At 44.9% G+C, this 18904-nt stretch overlaps 4 protein-coding genes across 7 annotated transcripts; 2 read left to right on the top strand and 2 right to left on the bottom strand.

The window, feature by feature from the left end:
* Positions 1–59: 59 nt before the first annotated feature.
* Positions 60–4967, bottom strand: LOC133169989 (zinc finger protein 12-like). Of its 3 annotated transcripts, XM_061302599.1 has the most exons (8): positions 4515–4966; positions 3992–4101; positions 3670–3923; positions 3449–3563; positions 3260–3371; positions 2349–2696; positions 1632–1798; positions 809–1138 (listed from the first exon to the last, which is right to left on the bottom strand). In XM_061302599.1, the coding sequence occupies exons 1-8, from the start codon at positions 4777–4779 to the stop codon at positions 953–955; spliced, it is 1557 nt and encodes a 518-aa protein (XP_061158583.1). In that variant the 5' UTR covers positions 4780–4966; the 3' UTR covers positions 809–952. The 3 variants fall into 3 exon arrangements, with proteins under 3 accessions (XP_061158582.1, XP_061158584.1, XP_061158583.1); XM_061302598.1 differs by lacking the exon at positions 1632–1798 and having other exon boundaries at positions 60–1138; positions 4515–4967; XM_061302600.1 differs by lacking the exons at positions 1632–1798; positions 2349–2696 and having other exon boundaries at positions 60–1138; positions 4515–4967.
* Positions 4968–5173: 206 nt separating this feature from the next.
* On the top strand, positions 5174–8411 carry vac14 (vac14 homolog (S. cerevisiae)). The gene has a single exon (XM_061302585.1). It carries the CDS (start codon positions 5330–5332, stop codon positions 7658–7660), a length of 2331 nt encoding a protein of 776 aa, XP_061158569.1. The 5' UTR covers positions 5174–5329; the 3' UTR covers positions 7661–8411.
* A 1524-nt stretch (positions 8412–9935) lies between these two features.
* Positions 9936–13102, top strand: trim35-13 (tripartite motif containing 35-13). Its single transcript, XM_061302644.1, has 6 exons — positions 9936–10430; positions 11427–11522; positions 11609–11839; positions 11913–11935; positions 12007–12125; positions 12343–13102. The coding sequence occupies exons 1-6, from the start codon at positions 10221–10223 to the stop codon at positions 12876–12878; spliced, it is 1215 nt and encodes a 404-aa protein (XP_061158628.1). The 5' UTR covers positions 9936–10220; the 3' UTR covers positions 12879–13102.
* Positions 13103–13201: 99 nt separating this feature from the next.
* slc27a1a (solute carrier family 27 member 1a) lies at positions 13202–18636 on the bottom strand. Of its 2 annotated transcripts, none has more exons than XM_061302593.1 (13): positions 18480–18636; positions 17005–17172; positions 16541–16935; positions 16271–16438; positions 15631–15700; positions 15467–15558; positions 15278–15387; positions 14992–15201; positions 14795–14921; positions 14581–14718; positions 14336–14500; positions 14011–14157; positions 13202–13933 (listed from the first exon to the last, which is right to left on the bottom strand). In XM_061302593.1, the coding sequence occupies exons 2-13, from the start codon at positions 17169–17171 to the stop codon at positions 13776–13778; spliced, it is 1947 nt and encodes a 648-aa protein (XP_061158577.1). In that variant the 5' UTR covers position 17172; positions 18480–18636; the 3' UTR covers positions 13202–13775. The 2 variants fall into 2 exon arrangements, with proteins under 2 accessions (XP_061158577.1, XP_061158578.1); XM_061302594.1 differs by lacking the exon at positions 18480–18636 and adding an exon at positions 17376–17817.
* Between the last annotated feature and the right edge of the window lie 268 nt (positions 18637–18904).

Here is an 18904-nt window from a genome sequence, read left to right as displayed (position 1 = left end):
GTTATTTGGACTTTAACGGAAAGTGCGTTCTTCGCTTCCGAACGAAACACACTCTTGACTGTATTTTTTGGAGGGATGTTTTATTTAATAAACTTTCGGACTCCCAAGAGAAGGCTGCTGATGACTATTGTGAAGATTAAAGCGATCTAATATGCGTTTATAGCTGCAAACAGAAAGGCTGGAGATGAATGTCATTTCAAATTCGCAATGACAGCAAACGTTCCATCCACTTTTTACAGTCCCTATTGACGTGTCAGTTTAGCGACTTCTGGCTTCATTTTGATACAGTCACAGATTTTGGCATTTTATTTGCTATTCTGAGCTCTTTCTGAAACACCCTAAAATGGCACCCAAGCTAAGAGAAAAGCAGTGCTTAGGCACCATCTTGTTGCCAAGGAACTATGAAGGGGGATACTGTACCAAAGTCCTCATAGAAAAGTAGCGCTTAGGCGCCCCCTTGTGGCACATATTGGTCATTCCAATCCTCCAGCAACTCAGCTTCAACATCAACCTAAAGCGTCCACCTAAATAGTGCCATTCTTGTGCCTTAGCAAATGACGCAGCAGTTGCGTCTTGGCCTCGTACTTCTTCCCGCATTCGCCGCAGCCGATGTGCGTTCGTATGAGGTGATTCCTCATGCTGCCCTTCTGCGCGAACCTCTGTCCGCAAAAGCGACACACGAAGCGTTTGTCGCCCGTGTGCACCACCATGTGGGTCTGGAGCGCCGACTGGCTGGCCCAAGTCTTCCCGCAAAGGCGGCACTTGTTGGGGGCCACCTCGCACTTGTGGTGCTTCAACTTGGCCTTGCTCTCAAATTGCTCCTTGCACACGTCGCACCAGTACGGCTGGTGGGCTCTTTGGTGCACCATCAGGGTGTTGGGGTTGTAGAATGAAATGTTGCAGCGTAAACACACGTATTTTTCCCCACTGGAACTCGAGCTGGTTTGTACTGTTAATTTGTCCTGCCCGTCTTCGACAATGAATTCGAAACATTCGTCCTCGGCGTCGTGACCCGATTGAATGGCTCGCTCTCCGGTGCCATTAGTGTCATAAGGATTCTTACTGTCTGCCTCCATCGAGACGTCCGCCGGCCACGCTGGCGTTTGCTCCACTTCCTCCGAGAAGAGCTCTTTGTTGTCTGTTAAAAAACATAAAATAGAAAGATGGTCAGATGTTGGACTATAACAACACAAACAAAATTGAAGGCACATTTAGAAAGTACTGTAGACTGTGATAAATCATTTTCGAAACCATACCAGAACATCTGAAATATATTTGGGGTGAATCAGAGACATTTTGACATGAATGTGACCGAGGGTGTGCACACTTATGCAATCACTATACGTATCTCTTAAATAATTTCATTTGATCCATTTAGCTGCATGTAGATCAAGTTTTATAATGACTCAACTTAGTCAGATTTCTTAATATAATAAAACCTAGCATTTTATTAATAATATATATAAATGAATCGCCCGATCAATCGTTTATTGGAATTTAATTCTACCAAATATTGGAAACAGCCTTAATAATATTATGTGTAAAAAAGACAATGGTTACAAAACATATGGTTTTGTAATAAAGTTTATTTTTGGAGCCTGTTGAACAAGTTGCTTACAAAAACTACATACAATGAAGCAAAGCAACAGAGATGGGATTTGATGATTCGCCAACTTTCCACCGCGCGGCCTGGTCCACTCACTGACACCGGGCGACTGGCCGAGTTTCTCCCTGATCTGGTCGGCCACGTGAGTATCTTCCATGCTGTCCGTGCATTTCCATCTTCCATTTCCCTGGACTGAGACGTGAAGCAAAATTTGTGTTATTAACCATGATATCGATTTTTAAAATAATATTTTTTTGAATTGATGTTTTACTACTACTAGCAATACAATACTGGGGAGTGGAGTTTGTTTTTAGTTCAAATATACACAAAACATACTCATGCGGCACACATGCATCCGCCCAGTACAATATAGCTATAATAATAAAAATAAAAGAATACGCACCAAAAACTTTTACATGTAGTCTTGATTTGAAGCCGATTGCCTCTCGATCACGCAACCCGTCCCAAAAATTAAGGGTGAGAAGAAGTTTGATCTGTTTTTACATTTCGCTGGTCATTTAGCTAGAGCGTAAATTGTTTTTTTTTTTAATATTGAAGTGCTGTCTGGGCAAACTATTTGATGGGTGGCAATTTCCACTATTAAATAAAATATTGTATGTTGTCCATCTTCCCATAATACTGACATGTAATGACGGGATAAATTCCTCCCTCACTAAAATGGCAAAAAAATCACATGATGGTATTTTCTTCCTCATTTATCGGACACGTAAGCATAACTTACCGGCAGAGTCCATCACGGCCTCCAGCAGAGCGGCGGCGGCGGCGTCCACGCTTGGCTTGCTTATCGGCGGCCTACGACCATACACGGCGTCCACCAAGTAGAACCAGCGCCACGCTTGGGTCTTGTTCTGCGCTTTTATTTTGCGATACTTGAGGCGCAGCTTCTTGCACTTCAACTGGCACTGGGCGCACGTCCGCCGGAAGCCCTTGGCGGCCATCCGCCACGAGACCAGCTGGAAAACCCTCCTGTTGCGAGCCGCGCCAACGACCTCCCGCTGCACCTCGTCTTCGGCGAGGATACCGAGGAAGGTCTGCACTTCCTGGAAAGTCCAGGGTGCGCTGTTGTGTGCTGATGTTGTCCGGAAAAAGGCAACATAAACCGTTTTTAATTCTTTCGCCGCCAATCTTCACTTCTACTTCTTGACTCTTAGTCAACCGACGAAAGATTTGACGACTTTTCAAGATTGATGAATTAATCATTTTTTAAATATGTTTTGATGGAATGGGAAAATCTTGTTGTGTAAGTCCTGAAGTATTTGTGCTTATTGCAATCAAGTTGGGAACTTCATATGACTTCAATTCAAGACCGATTGTATTAACCACATATTCAAACTAATTTCTGACCCTTTAGCCAATTAGGAAGTCACCATGTTGTTACCAGACAGAAAAAAAGGAGTAAATGGTTGAATGTTTAAGTGTCTGCCTTGTGGCACCATGCTGCCCCTCAAAGGTCCACCTTGGTACTACAACAGATATCAGGAGACAAATTATTCATGTGAGCTGTGCCATCAAATATAGCGCACACACTAGAAGAGCAAAATGAAGAAACTTTTTTTAATGTCTTCTCTCACGTTTTTTTTTTTTAAAGATCTGCTAGTTTGCTAAACATTGCCATGCCTGTATTTCACTTACTTTTTTGAATGAGTGTTTCCTGCGAGAAGCTGCCAGCAGCGCCCTCCAAATAATCTTCCACCTTGACCTGAATCACATCGACGTTCTCAGAGTCGGACCCGGTTATCAGAACCTGCGAAATGGAGCAGCCGCAATGAAAATGTTTTCGTTTTACTCCCCCCAAGTACAGGACAGCTCCAATGGCCTTACCTGGGAGAGTTCATGGTTGTGGCAATCTGCAGGACTGATGTCCTTTATGTAAAGCTTCCTTCCGTCAGGTGTAACGCGCACTTTGATGGTGAATGGACAACGTTTCGCATCAGGGCTACGATAAAAAAACAGTTTTTTCCAGGATAAAAAAAAAAAAATCACAATATCAAATATTCTGATTTGTTGTGGGGTCTTATCTCAGTGTAATTGTAAAAACTTACCATTTGCTGCCAAGGGCGCATGCAAAGTCCAGCTCGGCAAACACTAAATCGTCACTGAACGATTTATTCCTCGCCCGCTTTTTGGCATTCTCCACGGTCCTGGAGCTACGCCTGTAAAGCTCCACAAAATTGGACCTCTGCCATCTTTTAATGGCCTTCGAGAAAGACTCAAAACTGTGAAACTCAGTGCCTTTCTCCAAATCCTGTGCTTCGCACAGAGTGAAACAGTCAAGAGGCGTGGACATAACCATATCCTGCAGAGAACAAGAAAATCATTATAGCTACAGCGTGAATAAAGAGACACGGAATATTCGACACTCACATCAGCTACTTGCTGAACATCAATCTTTTGATTAACACGAGATCTGTCTTTCCACAGGTTAAGGCACCAGTCCTTTCCAAATACTCCCTCGATAACTGGAGAGACAGACTCTAGAAAAAAACAAAAACAGAAAACGATTTAAGATTATGTGTCTGTTTCTGTGTAAAATTATTAGCCATCCTTGTCATGGATTACCGCACATAATATTGTAGAACAAAAGCTATTTGTGTCTGACAATAGATTGTTTAATGTGATCACTGCTTGTTAAGCTCCCTAAAGACAATTAAAAAAAAATACTGTTATGTGGACAAATATGGAATGCATTGTATGTCTATCACAAAAATCCCCGATATCTGCAGAGTATATATATATACTTTTTTTTTTGCTCACGATTACAATTGATGCAATACTAATTATTGTCATTAAAATAATTATTTGTATGCCATTGGTAGTATTCCTTCCAATTTAATACCAAAGGGGTGCGTAATACATGGAGCGTGCATGTAAACAAACGACCATGTACCGTTAACGTCGTCGCCCGTCTGGATGGCGACGGTACGGTGCCTCCCAGGTAGCCCGGGTGTCTCACTCCTGGCCGCGGTCAACTCGCACTGCAGCGTGTCAACCTTTTCTGTCAAGGCCGAGTTGAGCATCTTGAGCCGTGACAGCTCCAAACGCAGCTCGACGGTGTCCTCGTCCACTACCTTGCAAAGCTCGACCATGGCGGACTCGGCCATCGCATCCATGATGGAGGAAAGCTTGGAATGAAGAGCTATGTTGAGCTCCATCTTTTTGGAAAGCGTCCGTACGTGTCACAAAAAGTGTCTTGGTATGTCAAATAAAACTGCTTTGGAGTAAATTGATGAATGATGAAAGAAAGTCTGCCCCTCAAGTCAAGCGGAACCAAACGGGTAAGAGCAGACGTGACGTAATGACGTATGGCTTCTTCTTCTTCGGTGGTGTTTGTTGACGGTTAGCAAACCAACTGTCACAAGCATTACCGCTACTGGAGTGTAGGACGGGAGTTAATGCAAGAATAAACAAAATAAAATACGCGTGTAAAATGGTGTTTAGTTCATTTCGTTATTCTTAATACATAAAATGAATAAGTACAAAAATAAAAATAATAATAAACAAATTGTATTCGCTAAACGTGACGTATTTCTTTCCGCCGGAAGCAACCGGTCAGCTGCGTCGCATTTACTCGCCGCTTCCTGGTTCTCTTGACGTCTCATTCCCCGTGACAAATTCTTCTAAATGCATTGTTTCTCTCGCTGTTTCCCCTAACCTTCAAAGGGACTACACACAAAGACTTTTGCTCGGATCTCCGCTGCGATCATGAACACGGAGAAGGACTTTACGCCGCTGACGCCTAACATCGTCCGGGCTCTCAACGATAAACTGTACGAGAAGAGGAAGGTGGCGGCCCTGGAAATCGAGAAGCTTGTTCGCGAGTTCGTGGCTCAGAACAACTCTACTCAGATCCGACACGTCATCCAGATCCTGGCGTCGGAGTTCGCTTTGTCTCAGCACCCGCACAGCCGCAAGGGAGGACTCATCGGTTTGGCCGCGTGCTCCATAGCGCTGGGTAAAGACTCGGGTCTGTATTTGAAGGAGCTCATCGAGCCGGTTCTCACTTGTTTTAACGACTCCGACAGCCGCCTGCGTTACTACGCCTGCGAGGCTCTCTATAATATAGTCAAGGTGGCCAGGGGTGCAGTTCTGCCCCATTTCAATCTCCTTTTTGATGGGCTGAGCAAGCTTGCAGCTGATCCGGACCCCAATGTCAAAAGCGGCTCAGAACTTTTGGACCGGCTCCTGAAGGACATTGTGACTGAAAGCAACAAGTTCGACCTCGTCGCGTTTGTACCTCTACTAAGAGAGCGCATTTACTCCAACAACCAGTACGCCCGGCAGTTCATCATCTCCTGGATCCATGTCTTGGAGTCCGTACCTGACATCAACCTGCTGCACTATCTCCCCGAGATCCTGGATGGCCTCTTCCAGATTCTGGGGGACAACAGCAAGGAGATCCGCCGGACGTGCGAGGTGGTGCTTGGCGAGTTTCTGAAAGAGATCAAGAAGACGCCGTCCAGTGTGAAGTTTGCTGAGATGGCCAACATCCTGGTCATCCATTGCCAGGTGGCGGATGAGACTAAGGTAACCAATGACCTCATCCAGCTGACTGCTATGACGTGGATGAGGGAGTTCATCCAGCTGGCCGGCCGTGCGGTGCTGCCGTACACGTCGGGGATCCTCACTGCCGTTCTGCCGTGCCTCTCCTACGACGACCGCAAGAAGAACACCAAGGAGGCGGCGAGCGCCTGTAACTACAGCTTGATGAAGCTAGTCACTCCTGAGGACGACGAGGATGAAGAAGAGGAGAGAAGCGCAAGTGTCGAGTCGCCGTCGAAAGAAGACAAGGTCGACGACGGCGGCGGCGACGTGCTGAACTCGTCGCAGGAAGCGGTGGGCTTCAGCAGCATCAGCTTCTTCACCCCTGCCAGCAGCGACCGGTCTCAGGTGACCCTAGACTTGGACGGTATCGTGCAGGTGCTGGACCGCCACCTCCATGACACGTCTACGGGCATGATGACGCGCATCGCCGTGCTCAAGTGGCTCTACCACCTCTACATCAAAACTCCACGTAAGATGTTCCGTCACACAGACAGCCTCTTCCCCATGTTGCTCAAGACCCTCTCGGACGAGTCGGACGAGGTCATACTCAAAGATCTGGAGGTCCTGGCCGAGATCGCGTCGTCGCCTGCCGGCCAGACGTATCCGGCGGTGACCTGCGACGGGGTCGACAACGGACCCGCCCTCAAAGTGCCGAACAAGGCGGCCAAGACCGGGGGCGCCGAATCCTCCCCGTCCACCCCGAGCATGAACTCCTACTTTTACAAGTTCATGATCAATCTCCTGAAACGCTTCAGCGCCGAGAGGAAGTTGTTGGAGAGCCGAGGGGCCTTCATCATCCGCCAGCTCTGCCTGCTCCTCCATGCCGAGAACATCTTCCACTCCATGGCGGACATCCTCCTCAAAGAAGAGGACCTGAAGTTCGCCTCCACCATGGTGCAGACGCTCAACACCATCCTGCTCACGTCGGCCGAGCTCTTCCAGTTACGCAACCAGCTGAAAGATCTGCACACGGCCGAGAGCTGCGCGCTCTTCTGCTGCCTCTACCGCTCGTGGTGCCACAACCCCGTCGCCACCGTGTCGCTCTGCTTCCTCACGCAGAACTACAAACACGCCTACGACCTCATCCAGAAGTTCGGCGGGCTGGAGGTGACTGTTGACTTCCTGATGGAGGTGGACAAGCTGGTGCAACTGGTGGAAAGCCCCATCTTCACCTACTTGCGCCTCCAACTGCTGGACGTGGAGAGCAACCCGTACCTGATCAAGGCACTGTACGGACTGCTGATGCTGCTGCCGCAAAGCCAGGCCTTCCAGCTGCTCTCGCACCGCCTGCAGTGCGTGCCCAACCCAGAGCTCATGCGGACGGTGGACGGGCCCAAGCGCGCCGACGCCAAGGAACACGATGCCCCGCACGCCCACGTGGACTACGGTGAACTGCTTCGCCACTTTGACTGCGTGCAGGGTCAACACCTGGAGGTACGGCACCAGCGCTCGGGGCGCGTGGCCGAGCCGCCCGACAGGAAGCTGATATGAGGTCGCCCCCATACTGGAAAAAAACGAAACTTGATGACTGGAACCAAATATGAGATTATTATGAAGCTTGTACATACACTGGCATGACGAGAATGTTCAGTTCACCTGTCTTTCTTTTTTGGTCCTCATTACTCTTTTTGTTGTTTTGGTTAAAGTGCATGAAAACTAATTCACTGTCATTTACTGAACTATCAAGAATTCAATACATTTCTCAATGTTTATTATTGTGTGTTTTGATTGATTTTTTAAGTAGGTGCTTTGCCTTCATTTTTTTTTTTTTTTAAACTTTTTGTGACAAAGTCTTACACTGCTGCCCTTTGTGAATGAAAACAATGTTGGGACTCGCCGTAATACAATCATGAGTTTTCTGTCAGGCGGTACGAAGTATAGTATGAAGTATTTTTTCCCCTCCTGTTTCTAAATTCACTTGTTCCATTCCATGTATTTCAAGCGAAACATTTCATGCCGTTGAGCACAAGGTTGATTTGTCATGTGAGCTATGAGTCACATGTTGAGCCAGCTTAACTTTTCCATGTAAGACGAGGTACATATTCTCAGTAGGCCTTTTATTCTTGTTACACACCGCTAGTTTTATAGCAACAGCTGGCCTAACATTCACTCTTTGTTTTTTTAATGCTAATACATTCCTTGGCTTTTGGCGCTATTCGTGTGTAAAGTTGCCAATAAAGCTGGAACACACGATGCTCTACGTGCCCTTAACCAAAAAGCAAATAAAACTCGAAAAAGACAAGTAGAGCTAGTTCTGGTGTCATCTTTTTCTGTTACTCTTCATTCCGCGCCTAATCGCGACACTCAATTATTTATTTTTTTGCGTGACTAGGACGTCATCGACAACACTTGGATTCAGTGGATACAAAGAGTCTTCTGCTCAAAGATGTGACTTAAAAAAAAGGTCAGGAAAAACCTACAGGAAAAGGTTATTTAGGCTTCATTTGAGGTAACGTAAAACATAAATTTGGCGGCGATTGGTTAATCCTGAACACCCAAAATGCTGGTTATGAGAGGGTGTGTACACTTTTGCAACCACAGATTTTAATGAGGGGGAATGCTTTATATTGCTTCATTAATAAAGTGTCACATTTGAAACAGGGGTGTGTAAACTTCCTATATGGCATCCACTCCTATGTATTGCATTTTATTACTATTTGCTGATTGGTTGGCAGACATCACATGGTTCCATTGTGACCTCGGCCTGTACAGTATGCATCTGTTGACTCCCGTCAGTTATCATGTCGGCTACATTATCTCTGAACTTTTGCCCCGTCACTCAGTGCGGACAAGACGACAAATTTGGTCCGCCAGGATGAGTACAGATTAAGCTTTCACCGACAGAATGGACTCCAAGTAGCCTGATTGGACACACGCAGAGTGGAAGGCTTCCATTACTTGTGCGTCATCACAAAGGAATGCATTTGGCACTGGCGAAGCCCTAATTTAAAAACGCAGGACCTAAAATTAGGACTAAATAGTTTCTGGACGACACCGTGCGTTGTTTTTGCTTCACCTGCCTGGTTTTAAAGTGGCGGACTCATCCTTAAATAGCACTTTGTATGCTTTTCACTCCATTAGTGGGAAGAATTTGAACCCCACCGCCCAAGTGTCCCATCTCTACGTTAGCGTCCTATTTTGGGGAGCGGGTCAGTTCTTGTAATCTGCTTCCACAACAAAATACTGGATTACACTGTGAGCCAGGATAAGAATCTTTCGTTTCAATGGGCGCTTTTAAAAATATGGTTGTCGTGGTTTTAAGGCAGAATAAGATTTGAAATTCTTATATTTTGTTGAGCTAATTTATAAAAAGTCTGCACACCCCCTTATTTAAATGCCATGTTTTTGTGATCTTAGAGGACCTATATTATGCTGAAAAAATATAAAATATATACATATGCAACACAGGAACACATGAAATTCTAAATACGGTTTATTGTAAAACACTTGGGTGTGTCTCGCTGGCTTGTGACACGGAAATGGATTTGTCATGTCTGTATTTATATTTATCCATTTTATTGAGCGCGAATACTCCGCACATTTCGCCAACAACAATTAAATCCCTATTAATCTGCGTCTCACATGAGCGACGAGTAGCGTGTTGCGGGTCGCCAGCTTTTTCATCACTCTTCTCAGATATCATACAAGCAATCACGGCAAATATTCCGGCGTCATCAATTCTTCCCTCCGCTGTCATAGCCTGACACGCTACCTCGTGAACAAAGCCTCTGTTCTATTTTCATGCGCCGTGTTGATTCGAGAACGTGCGATGCGCATAGTCGGACAACGCCAGCCGACATGAGATACGCTTTTGGGAGCCGGGGTCTTAACACTTATTTTGGGGCTTAAAGATGGAGGTTGTCCTGAATTTAGGGGGGCGTGCCGGTGTGGGAGGGGCCAGCCCCTGCCTTGCTCATGGTCGCCGGACTACCTCACTGAGAGGTTGACCTCGCTGGACCTAACTGAGTGACTACATTGGATCTCTGACAGGGTTCCCGGAAAGACAGCTAGGCAGGACGCAAAGCGACAGCTCAAGATTCCTTTTCGATCCATGGACCAAATGGTGCTGGGGAGGGCCCGCGAGGCCTTTGCGACAGACAGCAGGTCTAGGAGCGACCCTGATGCGTGCGGCGAGCATGGGCAGAAGCTAACCCTCTTCTGCTTGGAAGACCTGGAGCCCATCTGCGGGGCTTGCGCTAAAGGTGGGGCCCATGGGGGGCACAGGCTTTACCCCATTGGAGAGGGGGCACATGACTGTAAGGTAAGCGGGGCACATGATGAACGTGGGAGCATATCATCTGTGAATGGCACACTAACATTATATATTTCAATGATACACAGTGATTTATTAGCCGTGGATTTATGCAGTCTTTATATGCAATTGTACTTTTTCAATTATTTATACTTGGATTTTAATTAGAATTTGCATTTGTACTCATTCCTCTAGCATTTGTTTATACTTTACTATTTGTCTTTTTTATGTAATTTTTTTAAATATTTTAATTATTTATAATTATTTTACTTAAATATCATATTATTGCATTTTTGGTATAATTTTAAATTGTTTGGATTTTAAAATATTCTAACATTAATATCAATACCATTTCACTTTTTTATAAATTATTTAAATGAGTATTTTTTTATTTTCTTAGTTGTTACATTTTCTTATTTATATTGTCTGGCATTTTAGTTTTTATTTTACTTATTGATTTTATTTTATTTTAGAATTATTATAAGTTAATCAACATTATTTTGATTTTGTATCCTTTTTATTCATATATATTTTCCTTATATATTATACTATACAATTATGAATAATAATAAAAATAAAATATAAACTCACACTGAAGTACTTTTAACTGCATGTATCGTGGCATCGATATAGCTATCAATCACACAGCCATGGCGTTTCTTGAATATGCATGATGACGGTTATCAGAGATTATTGCCATTCTAATAATAGATTGATATTTTCGGGTGTAGCGTGGCTGCTGGGGTCCTGAAATCCGAGCCCCTGTGCACTTTTTTTTTTTTAATGATGGCTCATCCCATTCTGCCTGCTGGGCCTCTATCAAAAGTGAAACATGCACCTACTAATGTGAAAAGAATACTCACTTGGTCTGAGCAGCGTGAGTTGAGCTTTATGCTTGTCACCAGGCTGTGCTTGAGCCATTCACACAGATGTGACCCATTTATTTGGCGCCGCCGTCCGCCACCGGCAGCTTACTGACCTTGCGGTCAACTGACTTTCATATAGGAAGAGCTGAAGGGAGCCCTGCTGCCTTTGAAGGAGAAGTTGCAGCAGTACAAGGAGGCCAAAATTGTATGCGAGGACATGCAGGAGCACGTCAAGGTACTCATCTTGGAGTTGGGTGAAATACAGTTCAGTCAGAAATTTGAAGGACATTTAAAGCTTTGAGGCGTGGCTCTCTTACGCAGATCCAGTTGGATAACACGGAAAGGCAGATCAAGATGGAATTTGAGGCGCTCCACCTATTCCTGAGGGAGCAGGAGGAGGCCAGGCTGTCGGCCCTGAAGAACGAGGAGGCTACAAAGAGCCTGATCATCCAGCAGAGGATCGACGATTTGGACCAAGAGTTGGTCTCGCTCTCCAGAGTGATCAGCTTAGTGGAGAGGGACATGGAAATGCAAGATATTCACTTCCTTAAGGTAGGGATGGCCAATATTAAAAAAAATACCCTCACAAAACAATATGAGCAGCTCTGGTAATTTCTGTTCACAGAATTACAAGGACATAATAAGGAGGTGAGACTCACTTTTGTTAAAGTTATGAATCAAACGGGGATGTGCGCATGACTAATTTTCAATATTTGCAGAACCTGGATAAGCTGCTGCGAGCCAGAAGAAATGTTTGACGCTCTGATTGACGTGGCAAAGCATATCGGCACACTGAAGTACCAAGTGTGGGAGAAAATGAAGAAAATAGTTAAATATAGTAAGTTATTCATAAAAAAAATAGCAACTCCTATGTCACAATTGGTATATATATATATATATATATTTTAAATAGTTGTAATAATATTTTTTATTGATTTCTATTTATTTTCAATATTTGACAACAGAGACTCTCCACGCTTCGCTTCGTAGTTACCAACAATTTCCGATACTCGGAAACTAAATTACGTTAAGTCTAACAAAGTGTCCACTTCAAGGTCCCGTCATCGTGGATCCCAACACAGCTGCCAACTGCTTCATCCTGTCCGAGGACCTGACAGCGGTCCAGAATTCAACACAGAACTTCAAAGTCCCCAACAACCCGGAACGTTTCGACATTAGCGCCGAGATGCTAGGCGCCGAGGGCTACACGGAGGGTCGCCATAGCTGGACGGTGGAGGTAAAGAACAACACCTACTGGGTGGTTGGCGTGGCCAGCGAGTCCATCAACCGCAAGGGCAAGCACGTGCTGACCCCAGCCGAGGGCTTCTGGACAATACGCTTTCGCAACGACGAGTACAAGGCGTGCACGGCGCCGTGGGAGCCGCTCAACATGAAGTCTAAGCCGGACATGATCAAGGTACTGCTGGACATGGACCGAGGCAAGGTGGCCTTTTACAGCCCCCCGGAAAGGGAGCCGCTCTACACCTTCACCGACGTCTTCACGGCCAAAGCCTTTCCTTACTTTTGCACCGCTTGCAAAGAACACCCGCTGACGATCCTGCCCGCTAGATTGACTCTTTCGACCGACTGATCCCTCCTCACGCGCGAGCATCCGCACGAAGCTGAGACAGCAGCCGAATCAGACGAAGAATTCAGTCTTTGTTCTTACACAAGAGACAATTGTGGCCATGCGGCGTCAGCTAGCATCAAGTGGAAAAAAAAGAACTCGTATTGAGTTTGAATTCATATGCAGTCGGCGTGGAAAGGTTAACTTGAAATAAAACAAAAAGATTCCTGACAAGGACGCTACTTTAACTTACTAGTGTCCAACTGCTCTTTCTTAATAATTTTTCAGGCACCTACGACCCCAGTTTGAGAGCCACAATTTTAAAATAACATGAAACTAACTCAAGGCACATTTTATAGGATAGGATTTTTAATTGGAGTTCGCACAAGAGCTGATGATTTCTATATTAAATCTTTGTCAGCTGATGATGATGATGTCACTAAAGGTTTTAGACATGTTACATGTAATGAGTGCACCAATAGGCGACATATTAAAAAAAAAAACCTTTTTTCTCATAAAATTCCACTTTTTTTACATAAGGCACGTTATTATGTGTTGCTTTTGAGTCAGGTGGACATGATTTTTTTTCTCCATCTACGGCATTAAAAACATTAGTATCTGACCTTGCGACCCCCCCCCCCCCCCTCATGGCGTTGCTTAACACCACGAGATTAACTGCTACCTCCTTGCGACAAAGTTGACCAAGCCACCGTATTTTCCTCTTAAATCAGGATGGCACTCAAGTATGTGCAGCAAAAGCTCGGTGAGGTGGAAAAGGTTATCAATGCCCTCATGTGATGCGGCATTTTACTCTTACAGTGTTAAAAAATAAACAAAAAGGAATCACCTGTAACAGTGGTCCCTTGGTGAGTAGTCTTGTCAAATTTGCTCCCTGAATGGTTACAATTCCAGACTTCCACGTCATAAATGCACTCGGGCCTCCGTTATGGCAATAAAGAGCTTGTCGTCTACAGGAACGTAGCGGCCGGCTTTCACGTTTAAGAAGTAGAGCCGGTCGCTTGTGAGTCGTGGGTCGTAGCCTTCCCTCTGAAGCCTTGTTTTTTGGATTTTGAAGGTACCTATTGGGGAAGTGGAAGAAATGATATTCTGTAAGACTTTGTGCTTCGCGAATGGGAGCTTTGTGGTGGTGGTTTACCCGTGGTGTCGACGCTCGGCGAGAGTCGTAGGAACACCGGCCGAGCGTACGGCGGGAGAGACGTCTGGACCTTCTGCAGGAAGGCGCCGAGGTCGAACGTGCCGTTGGCGTCTGCAATGGCGGCCATGCCCGCTTTCCCTTCGGCACCTGAGGAGATCAGGAGGAGATTGAGTATTGGGATACAATGCTACACTTTCAATTTATCCAACGTTTGTCTAGTCAGGTGTGCTGCAGGGTTCTGTCCCGGGGCCCCTACTCTTAATCTACTTTTCCCCCTCAGACACATTTTCTCTAAAAATGATTTGCTCTTTTACGTTGCGCTTACCTGGCACCATCACACCGTAAACGGCCACATCGATCTGATCCAAGATGTTGCTCAGGATGCCCTCGACTTCAATGGTGGACACGTTCTCTCCCCGCCAGCGAAACGTGTCGCCGCTGCGGTCGCGGAAATACATGTAGCCTAACTCATCCATCACCAAGACGTCGCCTACGGGAGACACAAGACAATCGAGGCCCAACTCAGAATATAATGTCGTCAAGAAGGAATATTAGCGGAGTGCTGCTAACCTGACAAGTAGGCTGAGTCATTCTTCTTGAAAACATTTTGGGCTATTTTCTTGCTAGTGGCTTCGTGGTTCACGTAGCCGTCAAAGCGCCTCAGAGGATCCTTTTGATTGATGCGGCCAACCAGGAGCCCCGGCTCACCTGGAAAACACAGATGGAATACAGTGGGTATCGTTCAAGTTGGTTACCATATCGAGGGAACAGTCGTATGACTTACCAGGTTGACAGGGCACGCAAAGACCCCGGCTATCCCGGACTAGCTCCATGGTGTTCTCGTCCACTTTGACCAGACGGATGGGGTAAATGTTGGGCAGAATGCGACTGTTGAATCCACAGGCACCCACCTAGGAACGAAGACTCACTTAGATTCTTTCATTTTAGCAAATAATACAAAGACCCGGTGTGAATTCTGACCTTGCCGTCCAAGTTGGCGATACTGCAGTTGCATTCGGTCGCTCCGTAGAACTCGCCGATCTGCGTCACGCCGAAACGCTCGGTGAAGGCTTCCCACACGCTTGGACGAAGACCGTTTCCAACCGCCAAGCGAACCTTGTGGGCCTTTTCTGACGGACGCACCGGCTGAGACAGGAGGTAGCGGCAAATTTCACCGATGTACTGAACCACCTGCAAGTGAGATGAAATAATTAAGGACGCTTCAATGGAATCTAAACTTTATCTCCTTGAAATATAAATCTCTTACGGTGCAGTTGTACTTAATGCAATCATCCCAGAAGCGACTCGCGGAGAATTTCTTCTTGACGACGACAGTGAGGCCATTGAGCAGACACTGGCCGACGCCCATGATGTTACCTGGCAAAGATGAAGGCTTCGGCGTCACTTGCACTTCTTGGTGGGGAAAAAAGTGCTGACAAAGTATAGTCTATTATACCTGCAGAATGATAGAGCGGAAGACAGTCATAGATGATGTCATCCTGGCGCATACGAAAAGCGTAGTAGCCGAAAGCAACAATTCTGTAGTACCTGTAGAAGCCACACATGCTGTTAATTTATTTATTTTTTTTGAGGGAGAACATTCTGTCGAGGGCAACATACCGACTGTGCACGACAATAGCAGCCTTGGGTAGTCCTGTGGTGCCAGAGGTGTAGATGTAAAATAAACAGTCTGCAGGGGAGAAAACAAGAAAGCCTCCAGTTACAGATAAGAGCAAGTAAGAATCAGAACAACGGACACCTTTTAAACACTGAGCTCATTTCTGATCCTAACCAACCTGATCACTATTAAAAGGAACCTCAACATCTTCAGCTCTGCCTTTCGCCGTGTCTTCAGTGCCACTGTGTCTAAGTTGTGCATCATGGCCGACCACTCTTTTTTTTATAAACCTTTCCCAGCTAATCTTCATTCCTCTCCATTCCAGTGATTGTCTCCAACTTTCTAAACATTCACTCCACATGCTCCCTGCTCTCACTGTCATCTGCCAACATTTTGCTCCGAGGGGATTCCAGTCTAAAAATAATAATAAAATATAAATGCATAAAAATTTGGTAGCAAAATTTGAAGCAACAAAATATAGAGATTACAGTGGTGCCTTGACATGTAAATTAAAAACTCATACGTTGAGCTAAATTGACTTTCCTTTGACAAAACGTATTGTCCGTTCTATGTTTAGTTTGTATAACCAAAAGTATAACCAAATTTAATAAATATAAAAATGAATGTGCCGTTTTTATTTACCATTCATGCCTTTATGCTTAACACAAGGCAAAGGGGAGTGCCTCGGAGTAGACGCTAAAATTGGATCCAAGTGCGTTGCCCCCAGATAGGCCTCGTGATGAGTGCTGAGGTCTCCGGTACAAAACCTCACCATGGATTGACTGAGGGAGGTGCTGATCTCTGAGATGGCTGATAGCCAGAATAAATAGAAAAAGGAGCTCATGTTAATTATTTAGCTTAAAAGGACTCATTTTCATATTCAAATATATTCTTCCTTTTTTTTTTTTTTACCATCAGCAAGCTCGGTTCCAAACACAATAGCCCGAGATCGAGACACCCCAATGCAGTGCAGGAGTGAGTCCTTGCGAAGGTTGAAGTTGATGAGAGCAGCTTCCACGCCGACTTTGGCCAAGCCCAACCAGAGGGCCACCTGCAACGGTCGACTCTCCATAAAGAGAGCCACTATGTCTCCGGTGACCCAGCCCTGACTTCTGGCCCAGTGAGCCACCGAGTTGGACAGTTGGTCCAGCTGAGTGAAGGTCCACGATTCCCCCGTGGCCTCGTAGATGAGGGCGATCTTGTTAGGGTTGCGTTTCACCGTCTCGGCGAACATGGTGAGGACGTTGCTTCCGTCACGCATGTAGCGCCACAGAGCCACCTTGACTCTTAGTAGTACGGACAGACCTCTGACAAAGAGAACAGATGTGGAATTTTACAAGTAAGCCATCAAAATGAATACACAAAAGTAGTCTTACGTGAGATCTCTTTTGGCGGTCCGTGCTGCCACATAGAAATACTTCCAGCGACTGGTGCCCAGGTACACCACGAGTCCCGCCAGCAGACTCCAGGTCCAGGACAGTCCGAAAAGACGCAGCAGCCCAATGGAGCCCAGAGAGGCTGACACACTCGCTGCATTGTGCATTCTAAAAGATTACATGGCATTTGAAAATATGAATGGACTGATAGATGCTGATATAAAAACGACAAATGGATAAACAATATTAGATAAAATCCAGATTTGTGTAAAATGACAATAATAAAGAATGATGGACTTTTACTTTTCCCAAAGTTAACACGAGTTGAGGTTAGTTTAATTCATGCGTACTATTACGACACATGAACTTACCTCAAGTAAACTCAGTGTCACCTTTCACCCAATAACCCGGACCTAACCAATGCGGGTCACGATATTATAACCTGTTTCCGATAATTAGCGATAAGAGATAAGTGGCCCTATTTGGTAACAGGCTTTTTTCCCCTTTCAATAGTTGTGACACTTTCGGACGCCGGTTCGCGTGGTTGCAGTACAAAAAAAAAAAAAGAAGAAGAAGCTAATCGACACTTCAAATGGCGCCCGACGCAAGAGTCCCGGAACCAAATGGGCCGTTAAAAATCAGGAGTCCATCGTTTCTATCTTCGGAAACTACATCCAAATGTGCATTTTTAAGTTTTTAGGGTGGTCCTGCCTTTTTTCTCCTTTCTGTACTCCATGTTGAACAGGGACGTCGCGGTTTAAGCCCGCCCCGTCATGGCGTGAGGGCGACGTACAGAGCTCATCTATTGGTTGATTTAGATGCTAATCAAAGAAATACTCTGTTCCTATTGGATCATATCATCGAGTCAGATTTGCTTGTGGTTGCTGAACTGTACCAATGGCACAGATTAAATTCCGTACGAAAATGTTACGTAAATATGCTGAACATCCTCTGAAATACTTTGCTCCTTTGGCGTTATACGCTTGCTGAATAGAAAAACGACAAAGTTGAATGAACTCTATTAAAACCGTATTTTGGCAAATTATTTACGATCTGAGTTCATTGCAAAATCAACATTAATTGTTTTATCAAATTGTAAAAAAGACATATTTCTTCTAAAAAAATAAAACAAATGTTATATTTAGTAGAGTGATTTGCACAAAAATGTGACGTCAGTTCTATCCCGAAATAAAAAAGTGAAAAGAGTTTCTAAAGCTGCAAGGATGAGCATTTTTATTTTTGTAAAATGATTGTCAAAACATCACGATGTGCATAATCACATGCAAAAAGCGCGTTGTTAGCATGCAAACTATCTCATCACAAACGCTGCACGCACGATTAGGAAATGACTTCAGCAAACACTAACACAGGAAATCAGTGTAATAACAACCTCTTGCTCTACAATTTCAACATCACTCACAGATACGATCACATTTTCTCCCTTGACACCTGACCCTGACTTTATCGGAACATACCTGTACTCTTGTGGCCCAAGAAAACAAACCCCAGAGTCCAATAAGGAGTCATATGTGGGACATTTGTGAACAAAAAAGACACTGCAGTTTGTAGTTCATTTCCAATTTTTCCCTAAACAAGATGGGGCGGTTCTGTCGTCAAATCGTATTACGTGTTCCACCAGGTTAACAAGTTCTCCACCTAAAGAATGTCTTTTTGTTCAATCACACCTTTGCAAATCACACCACGCAGTCAACGGGTTCTATCACTGTCTTGCTTGTTTACTTTCTGCATTTTAGCCCTTTTGTTGGGAAGCAAGCCAGAAGTGTTTCTGTAGGCTGATCTGTTTCGGCTTTTTCTTTTTTTTTCTTAATTTTTAAAGTTAAAGATATGTGGTACATGAGGATGAATTATTTTGTGACAAGCAAACTTGTGCCCATTTGCA

The sequence above is a fragment of the Syngnathus typhle genome, linkage group LG17, assembly GCF_033458585.1.
Source record: "Syngnathus typhle isolate RoL2023-S1 ecotype Sweden linkage group LG17, RoL_Styp_1.0, whole genome shotgun sequence".
Taxonomy (NCBI): Eukaryota; Metazoa; Chordata; class Actinopteri; order Syngnathiformes; family Syngnathidae; genus Syngnathus; species Syngnathus typhle.
Note: the sequence above shows the minus strand (reverse complement) of the source record. Positions and strands in the feature narration are given on the sequence as shown.